Raw genomic sequence first — 20576 nt, forward strand, 5'->3', positions numbered from 1 at the left:
ACAATATCTGCTTTTGTCTCACTTAGAAAGTAAATCGCAGTGAACCCTGGAAAGGGGATATTAGCGGTATACAAGAATTGATTTGACTTGCTTGCCCTAGCAGGGGAGAAATATGCCCTATGAAGCACACTATTTTTTTTTTTTAATCTGCGGATTAATAATAAGTAATCAACAATCTCAGGATTCAGTCTAGCTCTCCTGTCTTCCACAGTCCTTCCTGCAATAGAAAATTTCTTCTCAAAAGATGTGCTGGTAGCAGAAATGCATAGGATTCCCCGTGCAAATTGTGCCAGTTGTGGCCAGCACCATTGCTTGTTTTTCCAAAAAATGAAAACATCGTCTGCATCACTTGAACATAAATAACTGTCCAATTCATTAACAGCCTTCAAAGTAAATAATGACACGGTGACAAAGTTTGTCCCCATCCCTGCAGGCTCTGTCCCAACCCCGTCCGTGTGTCATTCTCTTCCTCACATACATATAAAAAGTCAATCCTGCCTTGTAGCATGTGTAACTTTGTGCATTGGCTTTCAGGGAGGCTTTTCTTTTAAAGGCACCTGGGTACCTAAATGCCCTTTTATAAAATTATACGTGCTATTTATTTATTTTATTTTATTTTATTGCATTTGTATCCCACATTCCCCCACCTATTTGCAGGCTTAATGTGGCTTATATAGATTTGTTGACATTGTCATATCAGGATATCAGATACAGTTAGTAGTGTGTAGCGATCAAGAAAGGGAAGAAGGGAGGGAGTGAATTGGATAGCTGTATAAGGTAAGCTTTCATAGTTGAGAGGGTTGGTGAGGTGAGTTAATGAGGTTGTGGGTGCTCATTGTAGGCCTTGTTGAAGAGGAATGTTTTCAGCATTTTTCGAAAGATTGCTTTCAAGTCTGTGGGTAATGCATTCCATAACTGCGTGCTCATGTACGAGAAGGTAGTGGCATGCATCAGTTTGTACTTAAGTCCTTTGCAGCTGGGGTAGTGCAGGTTAAGAAATTTGCGAGATGATCTTGTGGCGTTTCTGGGCGGTAGGTCCACGAGGTTTAGCATGTATATTGGGGCATCTGCATGAATGATTTTGTGTACAATTGTGCAGATCTTGAACGCAATGCGTTCCTTCAGGTAGAGGTATAGGAATTTGGCTAATTATGTATAGCTTTATAATGTACAAATATCGCAGAACGCAAACTGTTGACAGTTTATTTACATATGACAGGCAGGCTTGTATAAAATACAAAAAAGAAAAACAGCCTTTAGCTGCTTCTTAAAAGTCAATAAAGACGCTAAAGAATGTAAAGTAAGTGATAAGGTGTTCTATAGTGTGGAACCTGCAACATAAACAAACAAAAAAAAATCTAAACTAGGGGTTCTCAACCCAGTCCTCGGGACACACCCATCCAGTCAGGTTTTCAGGAAACCCACAATGAATATGCAGGAGAGAAATTTACATGCACTGCTTCCATTGTTTGCAAATCTATCTCCAGCATATATTCATTGTGGATATCTTGAAAATCAGACTGGCTGGGTGTTTCCCCGAGGACTGGGTTGAGAACCCCTGATCTAAACAGATGTCTTCACTTGATGCGCCTTCATTTAAACACATCAAGAAGCCTCTATCTGCAGAGTGTAAGGCAAGCTGAGGGTTATAAAGTTGCAAGGCAGTAGCTATACACTCAAATCACCATGCAAGGTGTAAAAAAAATCAGTAGTAATGCTTGAATTGAATTTTCAAAAAAATCGGAAGCCGCTTAGACATTTGAGCATCTGTTAAATATGGTCAGTTTGTGAAATTTCACAAATAAGGCAAGCCATAGCACTTTGAGTCACTCGATGTGCGCGATAGAAAAACAAAAGCTTGCACCACTGTCCCAAAATTAAGGAAATTATACAACAAATGTAAAAACTTGAATTAAAATATTTTTCCTTAAATCCTACTAGGGGAAAGAGTTGAAGAGCTATTCTCTGAAGATTTGTTGTGTATGCTCTTCCAGCTATAAGCCTTTATTTTTTTTCTCCTTTCCATAGGTTCATTACACCAAACCACATGATGGATACTACGCCTCATACTCCTACTCCGTTCAAGAATGCATTGGAGAAATATGGACCGATAAAACCTCTGGTATGCACGTCTCTGGAGTGGCTTAGTATAATGGAGATGGGAGGAAATTTGCCCAAACATTTTACCTGTGGAGCAATGAATCTTGCAGACAAGCTTATAAATCTAGGGGTCGATTTTCAGTCTGCACCTAAGGTTTCTGGCTAAAATTTAACTGGTATTGATGAGACAGAAAAATCACCAGCTGCAACTATAAAAAATTTCTACTAAATCTAGGTGACTAAAACCTATCCGCCCAGATTTGTTCCTTCCTCTTCTGTGCAGCAATTAGAAACAACTGTAAGGCCACATACTCCCCTTGAATGAATCTAGCCATTTATCTCCATAGGTAGGTAGCCAGATCCACTGAAATTGTGCCTCTTCGTATTTGCATGTTTTTAACTTTAGGTTGCATCTGAATTTTATTTTCCATATTCAGAGATCTAGTAGAGAACTTGATTCCTTGCACTCGTCTGAAGAAAAGTGAAGTAGCCTAATGGTTAAACTGTGGGCTGAGAACCAGGGAAATCCAGTTCAAATCCCACTGTGGCTCCTTGTGATCTTGACCAAGTCACTTAAATCTCCATTGTGTCGGGTACGGATTTAGATTGTAAGCTGTCCAGGGACAGGAAAATACCTACTGTATACCCTTCTTAGCGTTCGTAGCAGACTACTCCAGAGCCTTAAGGTTTTGTCAACTGACCAGTGAAGAGAGACAGAGAAACAACGTATTTGTATGATTCACCCCTTTAAGGGTACTGTTCAGCTTAAGAGTGTGCAGTATTTCTCTGTCTTCAGCATATGATGATGAGTAGACTATGCAACTTCTGGACTGAGCGTCAGTTGAGCACAGGGGTATCTCACTTGAGATTTGAAGCTCCGCTTAAACACACAAAGGATCTAGAGCAGGGATGATACTCAGATGAGTCCGAGTTCTCTTTTCTCCAGGTCGTTTGTTCACTGCTGTTTTCTTCTTTTTCCCTGGAAGGGGTTTAACTAATTGGATGGTAACTTCTTTCCCCAACTCAGAACAGTAGAAGAGCTTCAAACTCTGCATCATTTGCTCCAAGCTACAATACTGGTTAGTTCAAACAGGTGGGAGTTTGCATCTGCACTGTGGGGCGGTGTGTTTTTCCTATTGTTTTGGATGGTTCTGAGGGAGCTTGTGTGAGATGCAGAATATTTTTGAACTGGCAACAGAACTTTATTTCAGTGTGAATAAGGCTGAAGCACCAGCCTTTCCTGCTGGCTCAGCCTACAGTTGATGTAATCCCCAAAGCATAATTCTGGATGCAGGCCTGGGTGGATGGGTAATTCTGAGGAATCTGTTCCTCTTTCCTCATATCTCCGTTTTTTTTTGTTGTTGTTGTTTTTCCCCCTTTGGGCAAGCAGGAGCCAGGTGGGTGGGTGCAATTTATGGTGGTTTAGCCCCATTTAGAAGCAAAGTTCCCCATGGTTCCCCTCTGCCCATACCTCTGCCAGCAGAGGGACGAGACAGAAGGGAAGCAGCACTGCTGAAGCACTGGGATCAAATACCAGCAATATATGACATTGACATCATTTTCCTGAACATTAATAGAAGTTCTACGTTTTGCCAAAGCCCCCTCCATTTGTTCCCAGTCCTGTGTAGCATGATGCTTGCCAGGTTCCTTGTCCCATCACTCCCTGTAAGTGCCATAGGGGCCTTAGGAAGATATTTGTAATGAGTTTCTTAATAGTGCAAAAGTGTTCACAAATATTTTCCCAGAAGTATTGACACTAACCAATTTACTCTTAATACTGGGAATGTAAAAAAACAGAAAAGTATAAGTGTAATCATGAGTCTTTGGTATGAGATACATGTGAGTCAACTCTTGAAATGTTAAATTCAAAAGTAAAGCAAGCTGTATGCTCCCCACAGTACTTACATTGCAGATTGGAAGACTCTAATCCCTTGCACTCACAGGTATGACATCACTGTAATTGCTCAGAGTTCATGGTGCAGGAGACTTCCAGAGTCTCAGTGCAAGCTCCTACTACTTCTACTACTATTTAGCATTTCTATAGCGCTACGAGGCATACGCAGCGCTGCACAAGCATAGAAAGACAGTCCCTGCTCAAAGAGCTTACAATCTAATAGACAAAAAAAATAAATAAATAAAGTAATCAAATCAATTAATGTGTACAGGAAGGAGGAGAGGAGGGTGGGTGGAGGCGAGTGGTTACAAGTGGTTACGAGTCAAAAGCAATGTTAAAGAGGTGGGCTTTCAGTCTAGATTTAAAGGTGGCCAAGGATGGGGCAAGACGTAGGGACTCAGGAAGTTTATTCTAGGCGTAGGGTGCAGCGAGACAGAAGGCGCGAAGTCTGGAGTTGGCAGTAGTGGAGAAGGGAACAGATAAGAAGGGGTGTAGGGAAGGACGAGTGTGGAGAGATACTGGGGAGCAGCAGAAGTGAGTACATTTATAGGTTAGTAGAAGAAGTTTGAACAGGATACGAAAACGGATAGGGAGCCAGTGAAGCAACTTGAGGAGAGGGGTAGTATGAGTAAAGCGACCCTGGCGGAAGACGAGACGGGCAGCAGAGTTTTAAGTACATAAGTAATGCCATACTGGGAAAAGACCAAGGGTCCATCGAGCCCAGCATCTTGTCCACGACGGCGGCCAATCCAGGCCAAGGGCACCTGGCAAGCTTCCCAAACGTACAAACATTCTATACATGTTATTCCTGGGATTTTGGATTTTTCCAAGTCCGTTTAGTAGCGGTTTATGGACTTGTCCTTTAGGAAACCATCCAACCCCTTTTTAAACTCTGCTAAGCTAACCGCCTTCACCACTTTTTCCGGCAATGAATTCCAGAGTTTAATTACACGTTGGGTGAAGAAAAATTTTCTCTGATTTGTTTTAAATTTACTGCACTGTAGTTTAATTGCATGCCCCCTAGTCCTAGTATTTTTGGAAAGCGTGAACAGACGCTTCACATCCACCTGTTCCACTCCACTCATTATTTTATATACCTCTATCATGTCTCCCCTCAGCCGTCTCTTCTCCAAGCTGAATAGCCCTAGCCTCCTTAGTCTTTCTTCATAGGGAAGTCGTCCCATCCCCGCTATCATTTTAGTCGCCCTTCGCTGCACCTTTTCCAATTCTACTATATCTTTCTTGAGATGCGGCGACCAGAATTGAACACAATACTCAAGGTGCGGTCGCACCATGGAGCGATACAACGGCATTATAACATCCTCACACCTGTTTTCCATACCTTTCCTAATAATACCCAACATTCTATTCGCTTTCCTAGCCGCAGCAGCACACTGAGCAGAAGGTTTCAGTGTGTTATCGACGACGACACCCAGATCCCTTTCTTGGTCCGTAACTCCTAACGTGGAACCTTGCATGACGTAGCTATAATTCGGGTTCTTTTTTCCCACATGCATCACCTTGCACTTGCTCACATTAAACGTCATCTGCCATTTAGCCGCCCAGTCTCCCAGTCTCGTAAGGTCCTCTTGTAATTTTTCACAATCCTGTCGCGAGTTAACGACTTTGAATAACTTTGTGTCAGCAAATTTAATTACCTCGCTAGTTACTCCCATCTCTAAATCACTTATAAGTATATTAAAAAGCAGCGGTCCTAGCACAGACCCCTGAGGAACCCCACTAACTACTCTTCTCCATTGTGAATACTGCCCATTTAACCCCACTCTCTGTTTCCTATCCTTCAACCAGTTTTTAATCCACAATAGGACATTTCCTCCTATCCCATGACCCTCCAATTTCCTCTGTAGCCTTTCATGAGGTACCTTGTCAAACGCCTTTTGAAAAACCGACTGGAGAGGGGAGAGGTGACTAAGTGGGAGGCCAGCAAGAAGCAGATTGCAGTAGTCTAAACGAGAGGTGACAAGGGTGTGGATGAGGGTTTTGGTAGAGTGCTCGGAAAGAAAGGGCGGATTTTACGGATGTTGTAAAGAAAGAAACGACAGGTCTTGGCGATCTGCTGGATATGAGCAGAGAAGGAGAGAGAAGAGTCAAAGATGACCCCAAGGTTTCGAGCTGAGGAGACAGGGAGAAGGAGAGAGCCATCAACAGAAATAGAAAACGGGGGGAGTGGGGAGGTGGTTTGGGGGGAAAATGAGAAGCTCAGTTTTGGTCATGTTTAATTTCAGGTGGCGTTGAGACATCCAGACAGCAATGTACAGCCTCAACCACCCCCTCCCCCCCAAACCAGAGGGAGAAGAGGAAAGGAAGACTGCTAGGCCTCACTGAGAGGCAAGCAGCCACCTCTGTGCTAGGCATAGGTTCTGTGCTGTGACCAATAGTTGCTCAAAAAAGTTATTTTTTAAAAAGAGGCACTCGGGAGTGTGAACCAAGGTGCAATGAATCTTCCCAGAGGGGGGCGAGGAGGGACCCGGCCACCCTGGTGCAACACCCCCAGGGTAATAGTGGCCCCCACAGATCAGACATCCTATACTCTAAGTCTGAAGACCCAGACAGGAAAATTGTTCTCTTTTGTAATTTAAAGTCAAGCATCCCAGGACTCCCCAGGCCTATGAGACTGGCTGAGACTACACGTGGTCTCACATCCACCATCAGCTGGAGACAAGAGATACTGACTAGATGGGAACTGCACAGAATTCTTATACAGTTCTCAGTGTCATGTGTCCTCTGTCTCTATCTGCTGGTAGGCATTCATAACTCAAGCGTCTGGGCCAGTCTGGATGTCTTAAAGGAAAGAAAATGAGCAAGTAAGACCTAAGTTTTCCTTTCCTTTGATTAACCCTATTTATTTTGGTTGTTCAATGCTTTCCTTTATCTGCAGGCACCTTCTCTCTAAGTGTGCTCCAGGTTGTGTGGGGTTTTTTTAAATTTTATTTTGCACTTAATTTCCTAAGAAGAATTCAGAGTTCATTCATATGGGGTTATCTGGATCATTAAGATACCAAGAAAGGGCAACCTAAGTGCTATACTCCTAATCTCTTGGTTGAATGGTCAGTCTGCCTGAAAGTACACTTCTTAGGTGTGATAATTGTTTACGACACAGTTTCCCTTGAGTTCAGGGAGTATTCCATTTCTTTTCTGCATACAATTGCTTCAGCTCTACATAGAGATCAATGATGCACATCCTGGAAACAATAATAAAATCTATATTTTAAATCTAGTATTATGTTCACTCAAGAGCCTTACAGAGTTCTATTCTTGCACTGGTCGCTACACCCCTAGAGCTACAAATCTGGTCTTCTCGTAGAGTTCCTGGCATGAGATGGTGCCTTGGTTCAGTATTCTATAATTGTGTACTGAGGTGTCAGCCTTAAAGCTTCCCAATTAGTTAATAAGATTAGTTTAGTCTGTTCAACAGGATACTCACTCATGATCGGGTGACGCTAGGAGCTTCGTCTCGGTCCACAGTATTCTGATCCTTCATTTCTCTGGAAGTGTGAACATGAGCACCACTTCATGATCATTCAGAATACTGAGCATTCTAAGGCTGCATGGTGCCTTTAAGGGGTGAATCACATGGAACCACTTTTGTTTCTCTGTCTCCATCTGCTGGCTGATCGACATAACCCACCAGTTCTGGACTGGTCTGGTAGGACTAAAGGAAATAAAATTATCAGGTAAAACAATTTGTGAACCCATTAGGGACAGAAAAGTACCTGCAAAAAATAGTGTATGTAAACCACTTCGACTGTATTTACAGAAATGTGGTATATCAAGTGTGGAATAAACAAACATTTCTCCTTGAGCTACTGTGCTTTCCTTTATAATGTGGAAGAATATTGCCGACACATACATAATATTGATGTGTCCTTTTCCAGCCTCCAACTCCCCACTTGGAGGAAGACCTGAAGGAGATGCTGCGCAGTGAGGCTGGTATAGAGCTTATCATTGTGGATGATGCGAAGCCAGAAAAACAGAGGAGGAAACAAGCGGTAAGCACTTTCCTAGCTTGCAGAAGGGAAAAAGCCAGAGAGCAAAGGTCTTGAACATGTCCGTTTTTAATTTTACCTTTTAAACGTAACTGGAAGATCCATGCTTCTTTTTTGCTACTGCTTCTGAGTTGCTTAGAACTGCATTAGAAGGCGGGACATTGAGCGGGAAGTGAAACGCTGGGGTGAGCCATCACTGGAACTCTCTGTCGGGAGCCGGGGCCGTTGCGCTGGTGCTGCAACTGTCTGTCGGGGCCGTCGGTGCAACTGTCTGGGTCCGGGGAGGCTGCTGACGGCGGGCTCAGTGGGGGGTGGGCACCGTGCCGCAACGTGGCCGGAGCGGCGGCGGCCGAGCGGGATCATGATGCGGTCGTCCGAGCGGGGATCGGTCGGAGTGAGGCAGAGTTGAGGTGCGCCACGCGGGCCCCCCTAAGTGCGGGGCCCTATGCGGCCGCCTTGGTCGCCTCTGCCTAAGACCGGCCCTGTTGAGAGGGTTGGTGAGGTGAGTTAATGAGGTTGTGGGTGCTCATTGTAGGCCTTGTTGAAGAGGAATGTTTTCAGCAATTTTCGAAAGATAGTTGTTTTGTTGATTGCGTTCAAGTCTGTGGGTAATGCATTCCATAACTGCGTGCTCATGTACGAGAAGGTAGTGGCATGCATCAGTTTGTACTTCAGTCCTTTGCAGCTAGGGTAGTGCAGGTTAAGAAATTTGCGAGATGATCTTGTGGCGTTTCTGGGCGGTAGGTCCACGAGGTTTAGCATGTAGATTGGGGCATCTGCATGAATGATTTTGTGTACAATTGTGCAGATCTTGAACGCAATGCGTTCCTTAGCCGAGATTGGGAGGCGGGGCTGGTGTTTGGGTGGTGGGGCTAGTTCTGGGCAAGACTTCTACGGTCTGTGTCCTGAAAATGGCAGATACAAATCAAGGTAAGGTATACACAAGAAGTAGCACATGTGAGTTTATCTTGTTGGGCAGACTAGATGGACCGTGCAGGTCTTTTTCTGCCGTCATCTACTATGTTACTATGTGTGTGTGTGTGTGTTTTATACATGTGTATGTGTTTTTTATGTATATGTATGTGTGTCATATGAGAGACTTCTTTATTTTTTATTTTTTGTTTGACTGGTCTTTTTTACTAGTGTGAATGTTAACTTTCCTATTTTATAATCGTGTTCCTTTCCTCTATGGTTATTTCTGTAAATCGCTTTGGTCTCTTGTTTGGTAAAATGGTATAGGAGGTGATGAAATAATTATAAACATTGGTTTCTTAAAGCCAGCATTCCCGCTTGATTTTATAGGGTACTCCTTTTTAAATCCTTGTGGCTGTTTTTTTTGTTTTTTTTTTTTAATTTCTCTGCTGCTTTTGCCTCTTTAACAGCATCACCGGAGTCCTATCAAGAAAGTGAGGAAATCGCTGGCTTTGGATGTTGCAGACAGAGAGTTAAAGCAAGCTGTGTGTAGCATAATAGCACCCAGCTGTTCAAATTCTGCACAGGTGGGTGAGGAAAAAATACGGTCTGAAAAATATTTTTTTGTAATTAGAAAGAATTCCCTTCAGCACAGGTTACAACTATTGTAACCACAGATCCAGCTGTTTTAGGGATATAGTAACTTCCATACATTTTTTTTTCCAATATTGAAATAGACATTCAAATTGCTTCCATCTCTCCTTCCCCAAACACTTTTTTGTTTTCTCTTAAATGACGTGAGGTGCCTAAAATTTAGGTTATTCATACATAAACTAGCTGTTGAGCCCGTTAAAACGGGCTAGTGGGTCGCCGCTGCCCCCCCTCCACCCGTCCCGTCTCTTTGCTATTCAACTTACATCTCCGCAGCAGGCAGATCAGCTGAGCTGTCGGCCTTCCTTCTCTGCCTGTGTCACGCCCTCGTGTGACATAACGTCGGCGAGGGCGGGACACAGGCAGGGAAGGAAGGCCAACGGCAGCTCAGCTGATCTGCCTGCTGCGGAGATGTAAGTTGAATAGCGAAGAGACGGGAGGGGTGGCGGGGGGAGGTACCAGTGGCGGCGACCTGGGGGGGGGAGCGGTGGCGACCTCGGCGGTTCCCTCCCCTTCGCGCAGTTTCCCTCTCTGTCCCGCCCCCCCCCCCCCGTCATCACGTATTGACGCGGGGGCAGGACAGAGAGGGAAGTCTGTACTGCGCATTTGCGAGTGAGTACGGTCACTCGCCGTTTATATGTTTTGATACTCTTATGTTCAGTTAAGCTGTATAATGAAGCAGTTATTATTAAATTCCTGCTTCGAAATGGGTTGCTCTGGTTTTGCTCTTGGATCAGTAATGGGTTGCTTTTCCTTTTCCCCACTGCATATTAGTCGGACAGCTTTCTGTCGAGGTCCTTAAATGAGTCTTCATCAAGCCTTAAGGAAGAGAATAGTGTGTTGGACAGAGGGTTTCTACAGCCGAAAAGCGAGTCCATCATCTATTCGCCAAGGACATTGAAACTTAGCACACCTGCTCCGGTAAGTGGCAGTCTGGTGTCGTTGCCACACCTGGTAGCAGCATTTTGGAAAAAGGTGATACTTTAAGAAATCAAGGGGACAGCACAACCACAATACTTAGTGCAAATTAACTTGTTGGGTGGGTACCCCTTCCCTCGTCCTTCCACATATCACCTTAATTCAGAGCTTGACAAATCCTGGTTGCCATGGTGCCTAGAAATTGCACCCTGGTGCCCAGGCTTTCTTGTCTCCAAATCTTTTTTTTCCCTTTTTTCCAGAGCTGCCTCAGAAACGACACATCTTCCACTTCCGCACCGTGATTCAGCTCTCTTTAAGCTTGAGCCATGCGGTGCTGAAAGTTCGGGAAGTCTCACAGGACTTGAAATAATGAGATCAGCCCAAGCATCTTGCATAGTGTGGCTCAAGCTTACAGAGAGCTGAATTTTGGTCCAGATATACGGGAAAGGCATTATTTCTGAGGCAATTCTGTAAATAGGAAGGCAAAGAGAATAGGTAGCAGATTCCCAAGCATGATGGTTGTCTGGGAGTGACAGATGACAGTGAGAGAGACGGGCTGAAAGGGAGGGGGTGCTGTTATACAACTGACAGCATACTTTGGGAATGGCGATTGCTGGCTTTTGCCGCTTTCACTGGCGACAGTGTTGGAAGGGGAAGTGAGAGATCTTACTTGTTGGCTCCTAGATTTAATAAAAAATTGTCAAGGCCTAGCTTAATTACCAAATATGGGTGGTTTGCCAAGTTGACCTCTTCAGATTCATATCTTTTTTTTCATTTAAACTTACTATTTTTTATTTTATTTTTTATTTTTGTTACATTTGTACCCCGCGCTTTCCCACTCATGGCAGGCTCAATGCGGCTTACATGGGGCAATGGAGGGTTAAGTGACTTGCCCAGAGTCACAAGGAGCTGCCTGTGCCTGAAGTGGGAATCGAACTCAGTTCCTCAGGACCAAAGTCCACCACCCTAACCACTAGGCCACTCCTCCACTGTTGCTACTATTGGAGATTCTACATGGAATGTTGCTATTCCACTAGCAACATTCCATGTAGAAGTCGACCCTTGCAGATCACCAATGTGGCTGCACAGGCTTCTGCTTCTGTGAGTCTGTACGTGCAGGACGTCAGACTCACAGAAACAGAAGCCTGCGCAGCCTTCTACATGGAATGTTGCTAGTGGAATAGCAACATTCCATGTAGAATCTCCAATAGTAGCAACATTCCATGTAGAATCTCCGATAGTGTATATTTTATTTTTGTTACATTTGTACCCCGCGCTTTCCCACTCATGACAGGCTCAATGCGGCTTACATGGGGCAGTGGAGGGTTAAGTGACTTGCCCAGTCACAAGGAGCTGCCTGTGCCTGAAGTGGGAATCCAACTCAGTTCCTCAGGACCAAAGTCCACCACCCTAACCATTAGGCCACTCCTCCACTGTTGCTACTATTTGAGATTCTATGATATCACCAATGTGGCCGCGCAGGCTTCTGCTTCTGTGAGTCTGATGTGCAGGACGTCAGACTCACAGAAACAGAAGCCTGCGCAGCCTTCTACATGGAATGTTGCTAGTGGAATAGCAACATTCCATGTAGAATCTCCAATAGTATCTATTTTATTTTTGTTACATTTGTACCCCGCGCTTTCCCACTCATGACAGGCTCAATGCGGCTTACATGGGGCAATGGAGGGTTAAGTGACTTGCCCAGAGTCACAAGGAGCTGCCTGTGCCTGAAGTGGGAATCGAACTCAGTTCCTCAGTTCCCCAGGACCAAAGTCCACCACCCTAACCACTAGGCCACTCCTCCACTGTTGCTACTATTTGAGATTCTACATGGAATGTTGCTATTCCACTAGCAACATTCCATGTAGAAGTCGACCCTTGCAGATCACCAATGTGGCTGCACAGGCTTCTGCTTCTGTGAGTCTGATGTGCAGGACGTCAGACTCACAGAAACAGAAGCCTGCGCAGCCTTCTACATGGAATGTTGCTAGTGGAATAGCAACATTCCATGTAGAATCTCCAATAGTAGCAACATTCCATGTAGAATCTCCAATGGTATCTATTTTACTGTCATAGTAATGCTTGAATGTTTTCACTTATATACACTGTCAGCTAGCACATTTGCTTATTTCCGATCTGAGGAAGAAGGTCAACCTTCGAAAGCTAATCAAGAAATGTATTAAGTTATGTCCAATAAAAAAGGTATCATCTCATCTTCTTCTCCATGTTTTATTTTGTTTGATTTCTATTGATTACTCTAAAGCTGTAACAGGACTATATACATTGGGTCAAAGAATCTGTTTTAGTTATGAAAATTGTGTTAGGTTATCTTGAAAACCAGAGTGGCTAGCTCATGAGGACTTAAGGAATGTTTGGTTTTGTGTTTTTTTTTGTTTTGCTTTTAATGCACATTTTTTTTGTGTGTTTCTTGTGCTGAGGGATAATGTACAGGATTCTCCTGTCTTAACACATCTGATTTATACTATTCATTCTCCTTTTTTCTATCAAGATGTCTAGCGCCTGGAAAGCAGTGGCTTGTGGAGGAACAAAAGACCAACTGATCATGCAACAGAAAGCCAGGGCTATCTTGAATACTTTCAAGCACAGTCACACATCTCGGACACTTATCTTATCTTGAAATGAGTTTTTTTTTGTTTGTTTGTTTTTTGTTCTCTTTTATGTAAGAAAAGCTTTTGGATATATATTTTTAAATTACCATGAACCATGCAACATGAACCATAACGATATATTCAGTAACCTGCAGATCTACAATGAGCTACGTTTACTTGTAGGCTATTTGTCAAGGTTCCCAATTGAGATCTTTTACACCTTGTCCTTTAGTCAGGTACCAAATAAAAGGAAAAAAGCATCTTTCAGTTGCACAGTCCGTTTGCTTTAATGGGCACCAAACTCTCTTGTGTTGTTGAAGGGCAGATCATATGTAGATAAAAGTTTTCCAATGCAGTGTTCATGGAACTTCCCAAAGAAGAAATAGATTTGTTGTGCTGTGCCCAGAACTGGACCTCTTTCTAAGTTAAAATATTTGACATCCTGATGTGGCAGATTTTTAACCCCATAGTTTAGTCTCTACCTCTGAGAGTGACAAAATGACTGTGTATTTAAACCCAGGTCCTGTAGTTCAGAAAGCCTGCATAAAAGTACTGTAATAACTCCTTTGTGGTGAGTCATTCTGATAAAGCTTTGCATACTGACACGGTGAGAGTGACAGGTCCTTCTTCCACGACTAGTCATTCCCTTGATAGTATGCAAGCTGCTGCTGCTGCTGCCATTAGACTTTGCTTTTGTTTTTGGTTTTTTTGTATATTTTTTTTTGGTTTTGTTGAAGTTTCAAAGTGTCATACTTGTAACATGTACAGTATAACTGCTCATGGACTGAATATTGCATTAACATGTCACCTTCTGTTATAGTACAGACAGAAGTGTATCTATTGTACAGTTTTTGAAAGCAATCAAAATAAACTGTTTGAAAAACTTTTTTTAAAAACAGCAGTAAAAGAAATTTGGGGTTGTCTGTCGTGGCCCAAGCAAAGCCCATTGAGGTAGGGTGAAGGGATAGCTGCTCCAGAAGCCACAGGAAAGATGAAAAGGATCTTGCATGTAAAGTTTATTTGATCCACCAAAAAAGATTCACCCCAGCTACTGTGTTTTGGTGCGTCAGCGCCTGCTTCAGCAGGCTTGAGCTACGGTGTAATTCAATCTACAGGAGCTCTGCACAGCTTGAGTCGGATGCAAAAGGGTTAAAACTGTGTTTCAGGAACACGGTGTTAAAACCAGCTCTCAGAGATTCTGAAGCCAAAGACGTCTCGTTATGAGAAAGCTTCCGAGATATTCTTTGGCTTGTGAATCTCTCTTACAGCTGGTTTTAACACTGTGCTCCTGAAACACTGTTTTAACCCTTCTGCGTCTGAGTCGAGCTGGGCAGATCTCCTGCAGATTGAATGATACTGTAGCTGAAGCCTCCTGAAGCAGGTGCTGATTTGCTGAAACAGAGCTGCTTTGTTGAGTCTTTATCTTACATTTATGCAAGATCCTTTTTGTCTTTCCTGTGTCTTGGAAGAGCCTACTCTTCTGGCTTGCTTATAAATGGTTGGTAGGGATTACTGTTCCTCCATTTCCTGTGGTGCTTCTTTCACCAAGCAAAGGCTCATTCCCTGTTTCCTTACATAATCTGGAAAGATTAATGGTTTGGCTAAATAAGTTTTAGAAGATAGGGGCTATTAATCAGTATCAAAATGTGTTGGTTTTTAATTTTATTTTCTAATTTGGCGTGCAAGGTGAGTTTGCTTTAATCATGCTGCCTAGCAACAAATGGACCAGAAAAAAAGGAATACAACCTTTGTAGAAGTGGTAACAGACACAAAGGTAGCAAATGTGGTCCAGGAAGGAGAAAAAAGAAATGATGCAGTTTTAAGTCTTTTCTGGAAGAAGAACCTGACTTGGCCAAGTTTCGATAAAGCCTTCATCAGGTGTCATCAGATTTTAAAAAAAAATAAATGATGGTCACACGACAGTAGGACACAATCACCTGTGAGTGTAGAATCACTGGTCATATATAAGTAATTAGCCTGTGCTTCTGCCTCAGAGTGCAGTGGTGGCTATTGGTGCTCAGCATGTGATCTGGCTCTGGGTATCAGACCTGTGGTCCCCTTACCTTCTCTGTGGGGACAAAGATGACTTCCACAATTTTTGAACTTTGTTACTGACCATAGGAACAGTCCCCCGCCCACCCCTGTAGACATACTCAGCCCTGTTCCTGGCTTCTGTGCTAATCCCACAAAAGCTATATGCAGAAGCCATGCTCCTGTGACCACACACAACCTGTCTTCCTGCCTCTGCACGCTGCCTCTCTTGGTTCATGGAGGGTCTTCTCTATTGTGTTCCAAGGGTGCAAAATGAGCTTCTCTTGACCAACACCCAAGTGCTCTCCACAGGAGCCCCTTTGCTTCCCTTACTCATACGCTGCAATTCTCCAGACAGATCTAAATTCATCCCTCCAATTCAGAACAAAGAAGATTCTAGATTTAGGTGCAGATTATAGAATACGCTTTCTTGATATTTCAGCATCCATTTACACCAATGAAAACGTGTAAATCCCTGTGTGCAGATTTAGGCGCACTAGGTCATATTCTATAACTAGGCTTGCAAATGTTGGAACGCCCACTTCCCTGCCCATAACCACGCCCTTTGTTCCTACATGCTTTAGAAGTTTGTCGCACATCTTTAAAGAATACACTTAGCGATTTCTGCACCTAAATTCTAATCAGTGCCAATTAGTGCTCATTGCTTGTTAAGAGCTGATATCGGTGCTCAGCTTGTAAACCAATTAAGTTGCGTGCGTTATAAATTCTGCGCCGATTTTGGCACCTAAATCTGACCACACTATATAGAATCCAGGAATTAGTGTAGAAAAAAAGGTACCATACAAAAGCATTAAAGTATTTTGCCTGTTAACCTGCGTGTTACTGATTTAAAAAAATATTTATGGGAGGGGGCATGTATATGTAAACCAGCTCATGCATTTTACTTAATGCACGCTAACTGGCTAACACAGAGTTAATGCTGGAGCAGTTAACGCCTAAATAGGAGGCGGGACGTGCTCTTGTGTTTACAGAATGCAGGCACTGCTCCACTCATGATAACATTAGCACATGACATGCAGTGAAATGTATTAAAAAATCCCCCCTAAAGTGCTGCGTTAAATCTGGGCTTAGTGTGCAGTAAAATCCTGTGTTATCATGCGTTTAGTCCAGATTCTAACACATTTTAGTAAAAGGTGCTTTAAAATAAAGGGTTTTACTAAGCTGCAGTAAGAAATGGGCTTAGCGTACCCTTACACAGGTTTTTCCTGCATGCTAAGCCTATTTCTTGCGCAGCCACAAAAAAAAAAAATCCTTTTTTTGGTATTTGTTTCCTTTATGGCCATGTGCTAATGTTACCATAAGCACGTCGCCTTAAAAAAAAAAACACGAGAGCCCTTACAGCCTCCTATTTACAAAAAAATACTGCGTGTTTAGCATGTGCAAATGCCAAAACTAATGCAGTATGCCTTAGCCCCTCCTGCATTAGTGCATTTTGCTGGGCGCATTAGCGCATCCTGCATTAATGTACTTTGCTGGATGCTTTTAGTCCGTCCTGCATTGGTGCATTTTTGCTGGACACAGCGCATCCTGTATTAGCACATTTTGCTGGGTGCATTAGCACATCCTTCATTGCTGCATTTTTGCTGGACGTATTGGCGCATTTTTGCTGTCTTTGCTCCACATTTGCCTTATTCTGGTCATCTCAAAGGCCTCATGGACTAAGCCAGCACTCAGTGCTAATCTGAAACAGTAAAGTATGCTGGCTTCTAGGAGTTGCATTTGTGAGTGTTCAATTCATTCATAAGTATGTCTAAAAGTTTAAAGTGCATGGAAATTGCTTGTATGTATGTATATTTACGAATTAACATGCATTGTCTGTGCAAAAAAAGTCATAAATGTGTGAAAACACACAAACGCACATGAAAAATGCAAAAAATATGAAGATTGTGCACATCTTTACTGGCTGCAGTACGTACTAAATTGTAGGACCATCTGTTGAAAAACATAGCAGCTGGTTCCAGATCAGCCCTGGTTTTATCCTTGCAGCAAGGGAGGAGTGACCTAGTGGTTTGGTTGGTGGACTTTGGTCCTGGCGAACTGAGGAACTGAGTTCAATTCCCTCTTCAGGCACAGGCAGCTCCTTGTGACTCTGGGCAAGTCACTTAACCCTCCATTGCTCCATGTAAGCCGCATTGAGCCTGCCATGAGTGGGAAAGCGCAGGGTACAAATGTAACAAAAATAAAATAGATACTATTGGAGATTCTACATGGAATGTTGCTACTATTGGAGATTCTACATGGATTGTTGCTATTCCACTAGCAACATTCCATGTAGAAGGCTGCGCAGGCTTCTGTTTCTGTGAGTCTGACGTCCTGCACGTACATGCAGGACGTCAGACTCACAGAAGCAGAAGCCTGCGCGGCCACATTGGTGATCTGCAAGGGCCGACTTCGCTAATGGAATAGCAACATTCCATGTAGAATCTCAAATAGTAGCAACAGTGGAGGAGTGGCCTAGTGGTTAGGGTGGTGGACTTTGGTCCTGGGGAACTGAGTTCGATTCCCACTTCAGGCACAGGCAGCTCCTTGTGAGTCTGAGCAAGTCACTTAACCCTCCATTGCCCCATGTAAGCCGCACTGAGCCTGCCATGAGTGGGAAAGCGCAGGGTACAAATGTAACAAAAATAAAATAGATACTATTGGAGATTCTACATGGAATGTGGCTACTATTGGAGATTCTACATGGAATGTTGCTATTCCACTAGCAACATTCCATGTAGAAGGCTGCACAGGCTTCTGTTTCTGTGAGTCTGACGTCCTGCACGTACAGAAGCAGAAGCCTGTGCGGCCACATTGGTGATCTGCAAGGGCCGACTTCTACATGGAATGTTGCTATTCCACTAGCAACATTCCATGTAGAATCTCCAATAGTACCAACAGTGGAGGAGTGGCCTAGTGGTTAGGGTGGTGGACTTTGGTCCTGAGGAACTGAGTTTGATTCCCACTTCAGGCACAGGCAGCTCCTTGTGACTCTGGGCAAGTCACTTAACCCTCCATTGCTCCATGTAAGCCGCACTGAGCCTGCCATGAGTGGGAAAGCGCAGGGTACAAATGCAACAAAAATAAAATAGATACTATTGGAGATTCTACATGGAATGTTGCTATTCCACTAGCAACATTCCATGTAGAAGGCTGCGCAGGCTTCTGTTTCTGTGAGTCTGACGTCCTGCACGTACAGAAGCAGAAGCCTGCGCGGCCACATTGGTGATCTGCAAGGGCCGACTTCTACATGGAATAGCAATATTCCATGTAGAATCTCAAATAGTAGCAACAGTGGAGGAGTGGCCTAGTGGTTAGGGTGGTGGACTTTGGTCCTGGGTAACTGAGGAACTGAGTTGGATTCCCACTTCAGGCACAGGCAGCTCCTTGTGACTCTGGGCAAGTCACTTAACCCTCCATTGCTCCATGTAAGCCGCACTGAGCCTGCCATGAGTGGGAAAGCGCGGGGTTCAAATGTAACAAAAAAAATACAATTCTAGATATACCAGGACTGGCTCAGTTTGTCCCTGATTTACCAAGAGGCACCTGGGGGAGCCCTGCCACTGACAGGAGACTAGGTCGTACCCCAAAAGACTTCAAATTTTTTCAGAATACAGCATGGCTGATTTAATCTCTCTGTCTAAATAGCACAATGCCCCTCCCCCCCAATCTATAAAGATCTTACAGGAGACCAAGACATCAGAAGGCTTGCAACGTCAGGCTTGACATTTTAGTATTCCTCTAGGATTATTGCTTTTTCTTTCTTTTAATTTCTATCTTATCAGAGATGCTGATCAATTTAATTCACAGAAAAGACACAAGCTGCTGAAAAATACTGCATTATTGATTAGCTTTTTGGAATCAATATGGTTCAGCAATATTAATACTGCACACCGGCTTACAGGGTAGGGGTTACTGGAAGATTTCCATCTTAGGCTTCTCAAAGACAAAGAGTAAACAGTTTAACTCAGTTTAACACCAAGTCTGAATACTTTGGTGTAATAGTCTGTTTGATGCAGGGCGAAGGTTACCTTATCGTCCGTCTAAGTACAAGATCATCAAGGCCAAAGGCTGATGTGTGGAAAGTGATGAGGGAAAAGTGAAAATTCATACATCTGTTTAGTGTTCACAGAAGAATAACCTGGAGAAAGTCCACAAATGCATGGGGATGGTGTAGCTACCACACCATTTACAGATGGCAGTATTTATGAATAGCTTGCAAAACTGAAAGTGGACATAAAGCATGTGACCTGATGAGATACATCCAAGGATCTTGAGGGAGCTCAGAGAGGTATTGGCGTAATCTCTAAAAGATGTATTTAACAGATCCTTGGAAACCAGTATGTTCTACAGGATTGAAGAAAGGCTGATGTGGAAAACTACTCTAGAGTCTGATAAGTCTAACCGCTGTGGTGGGAAAGATAATGGAAATGCTGCTGAAGAAAAGGATGGTGAGCTTTCTACAATCCAATATGATGCAAGATCTGAGGCAACATTGCATCACCAAAGGTAGATCATGCCAAACGGATCTGATATATAACATTCTTTGACTGGGTGACAAGGACTGGATTGAGGATATGTCCCGGATGTGGTCTACTTAGATTTCAGCAAAGCCTTTGATACTGTTCCAAATGGGAGGCTTATGAATAAACTGAATAGCTTGAGGATTGGCTCCAAAGTGGTTAACTGGATCGGGTGACAGAGGGTAGTGGTAAATGGAATTCATTCGAAAGAAAGGTGAGCAGAGGAGTGTCTCGGGGGATCTGTGGAGTGGAGGAGTGGCCTAGTGGTTAGGGTGGTGGACTCTGGTCCTGAGGAACTGAGTTCAATTCCCACCTCAGGCATAGGCAACTCCTTGTGATTCTGGGCAAGTCACTTAACCCTCCATTGCCCCAGTTACAAATAAGTACCTGTATACAATATGTAAGCCATATTGAGCCTGCCATGAGTGGGAAAGCACAGGGTACAAATGTATAAAAAAAAAAAGTACTGGGGCTGATTCCATTTAAGAAAGTAGTGTTTCCAACTGACACAAATTGTGAGAAAAGAAACTCCAGTGTAACACACCATTGTAGATGGTGGTTAAGGCAATTTTTGCTTTATCAAGACTACTACAAATAATCGTTATACTAATTTTGATATATTGGTTAATAAATATCCCAGAGTTGGAACCTCAGTGGTAACTCCCCTTTTTCTGTTTTGTGTTCTATGTTGTCTTTTTAAAAGTGGTTTCCTGCTCTTGGTTTTTTTGTAGAAGTAAAAGCCACATTGGGAAATACTTTTTCAAAGAGAGAGTGGTGGATGCCTGGAATACTCTTCCTCAGTGATAGGGATAAAAGTGATACGTGGGCTGTACACAGAGGCTCCCTATATTGGAAGAGAATGGAATAAAAATACAGGGATCAATATTCAATGCAATTTAAATGGCCAAAATGGCTCCTGGCTATTTAGATT

At 43.4% G+C, this 20576-nt stretch overlaps 1 protein-coding gene across 2 annotated transcripts in view; it reads left to right on the forward strand.

Annotated features, from left to right (window-relative positions):
• The window catches only part of MYBL2 (MYB proto-oncogene like 2), a 60794-nt gene extending 46849 nt beyond the window's left edge, over nt 1-13945 (forward strand). For both annotated transcript variants that reach the window (XM_030211776.1, XM_030211777.1), the window contains exons 10-14: nt 2029-2122; nt 7891-8004; nt 9384-9500; nt 10339-10485; nt 12992-13945. In XM_030211776.1, the coding sequence (XP_030067636.1) occupies nt 2029-2122; nt 7891-8004; nt 9384-9500; nt 10339-10485; nt 12992-13120 (601 nt within the window). In that variant the 3' untranslated portion in view covers nt 13121-13945. The remainder of the gene's footprint in view (nt 1-2028; nt 2123-7890; nt 8005-9383; nt 9501-10338; nt 10486-12991) is intronic.
• Nucleotides 13946-20576: the final 6631 nt, after the last annotated feature.

This window comes from Microcaecilia unicolor, chromosome 8 (genome assembly GCF_901765095.1).
Source record: "Microcaecilia unicolor chromosome 8, aMicUni1.1, whole genome shotgun sequence".
Taxonomy (NCBI): domain Eukaryota; kingdom Metazoa; phylum Chordata; class Amphibia; order Gymnophiona; family Siphonopidae; genus Microcaecilia; species Microcaecilia unicolor.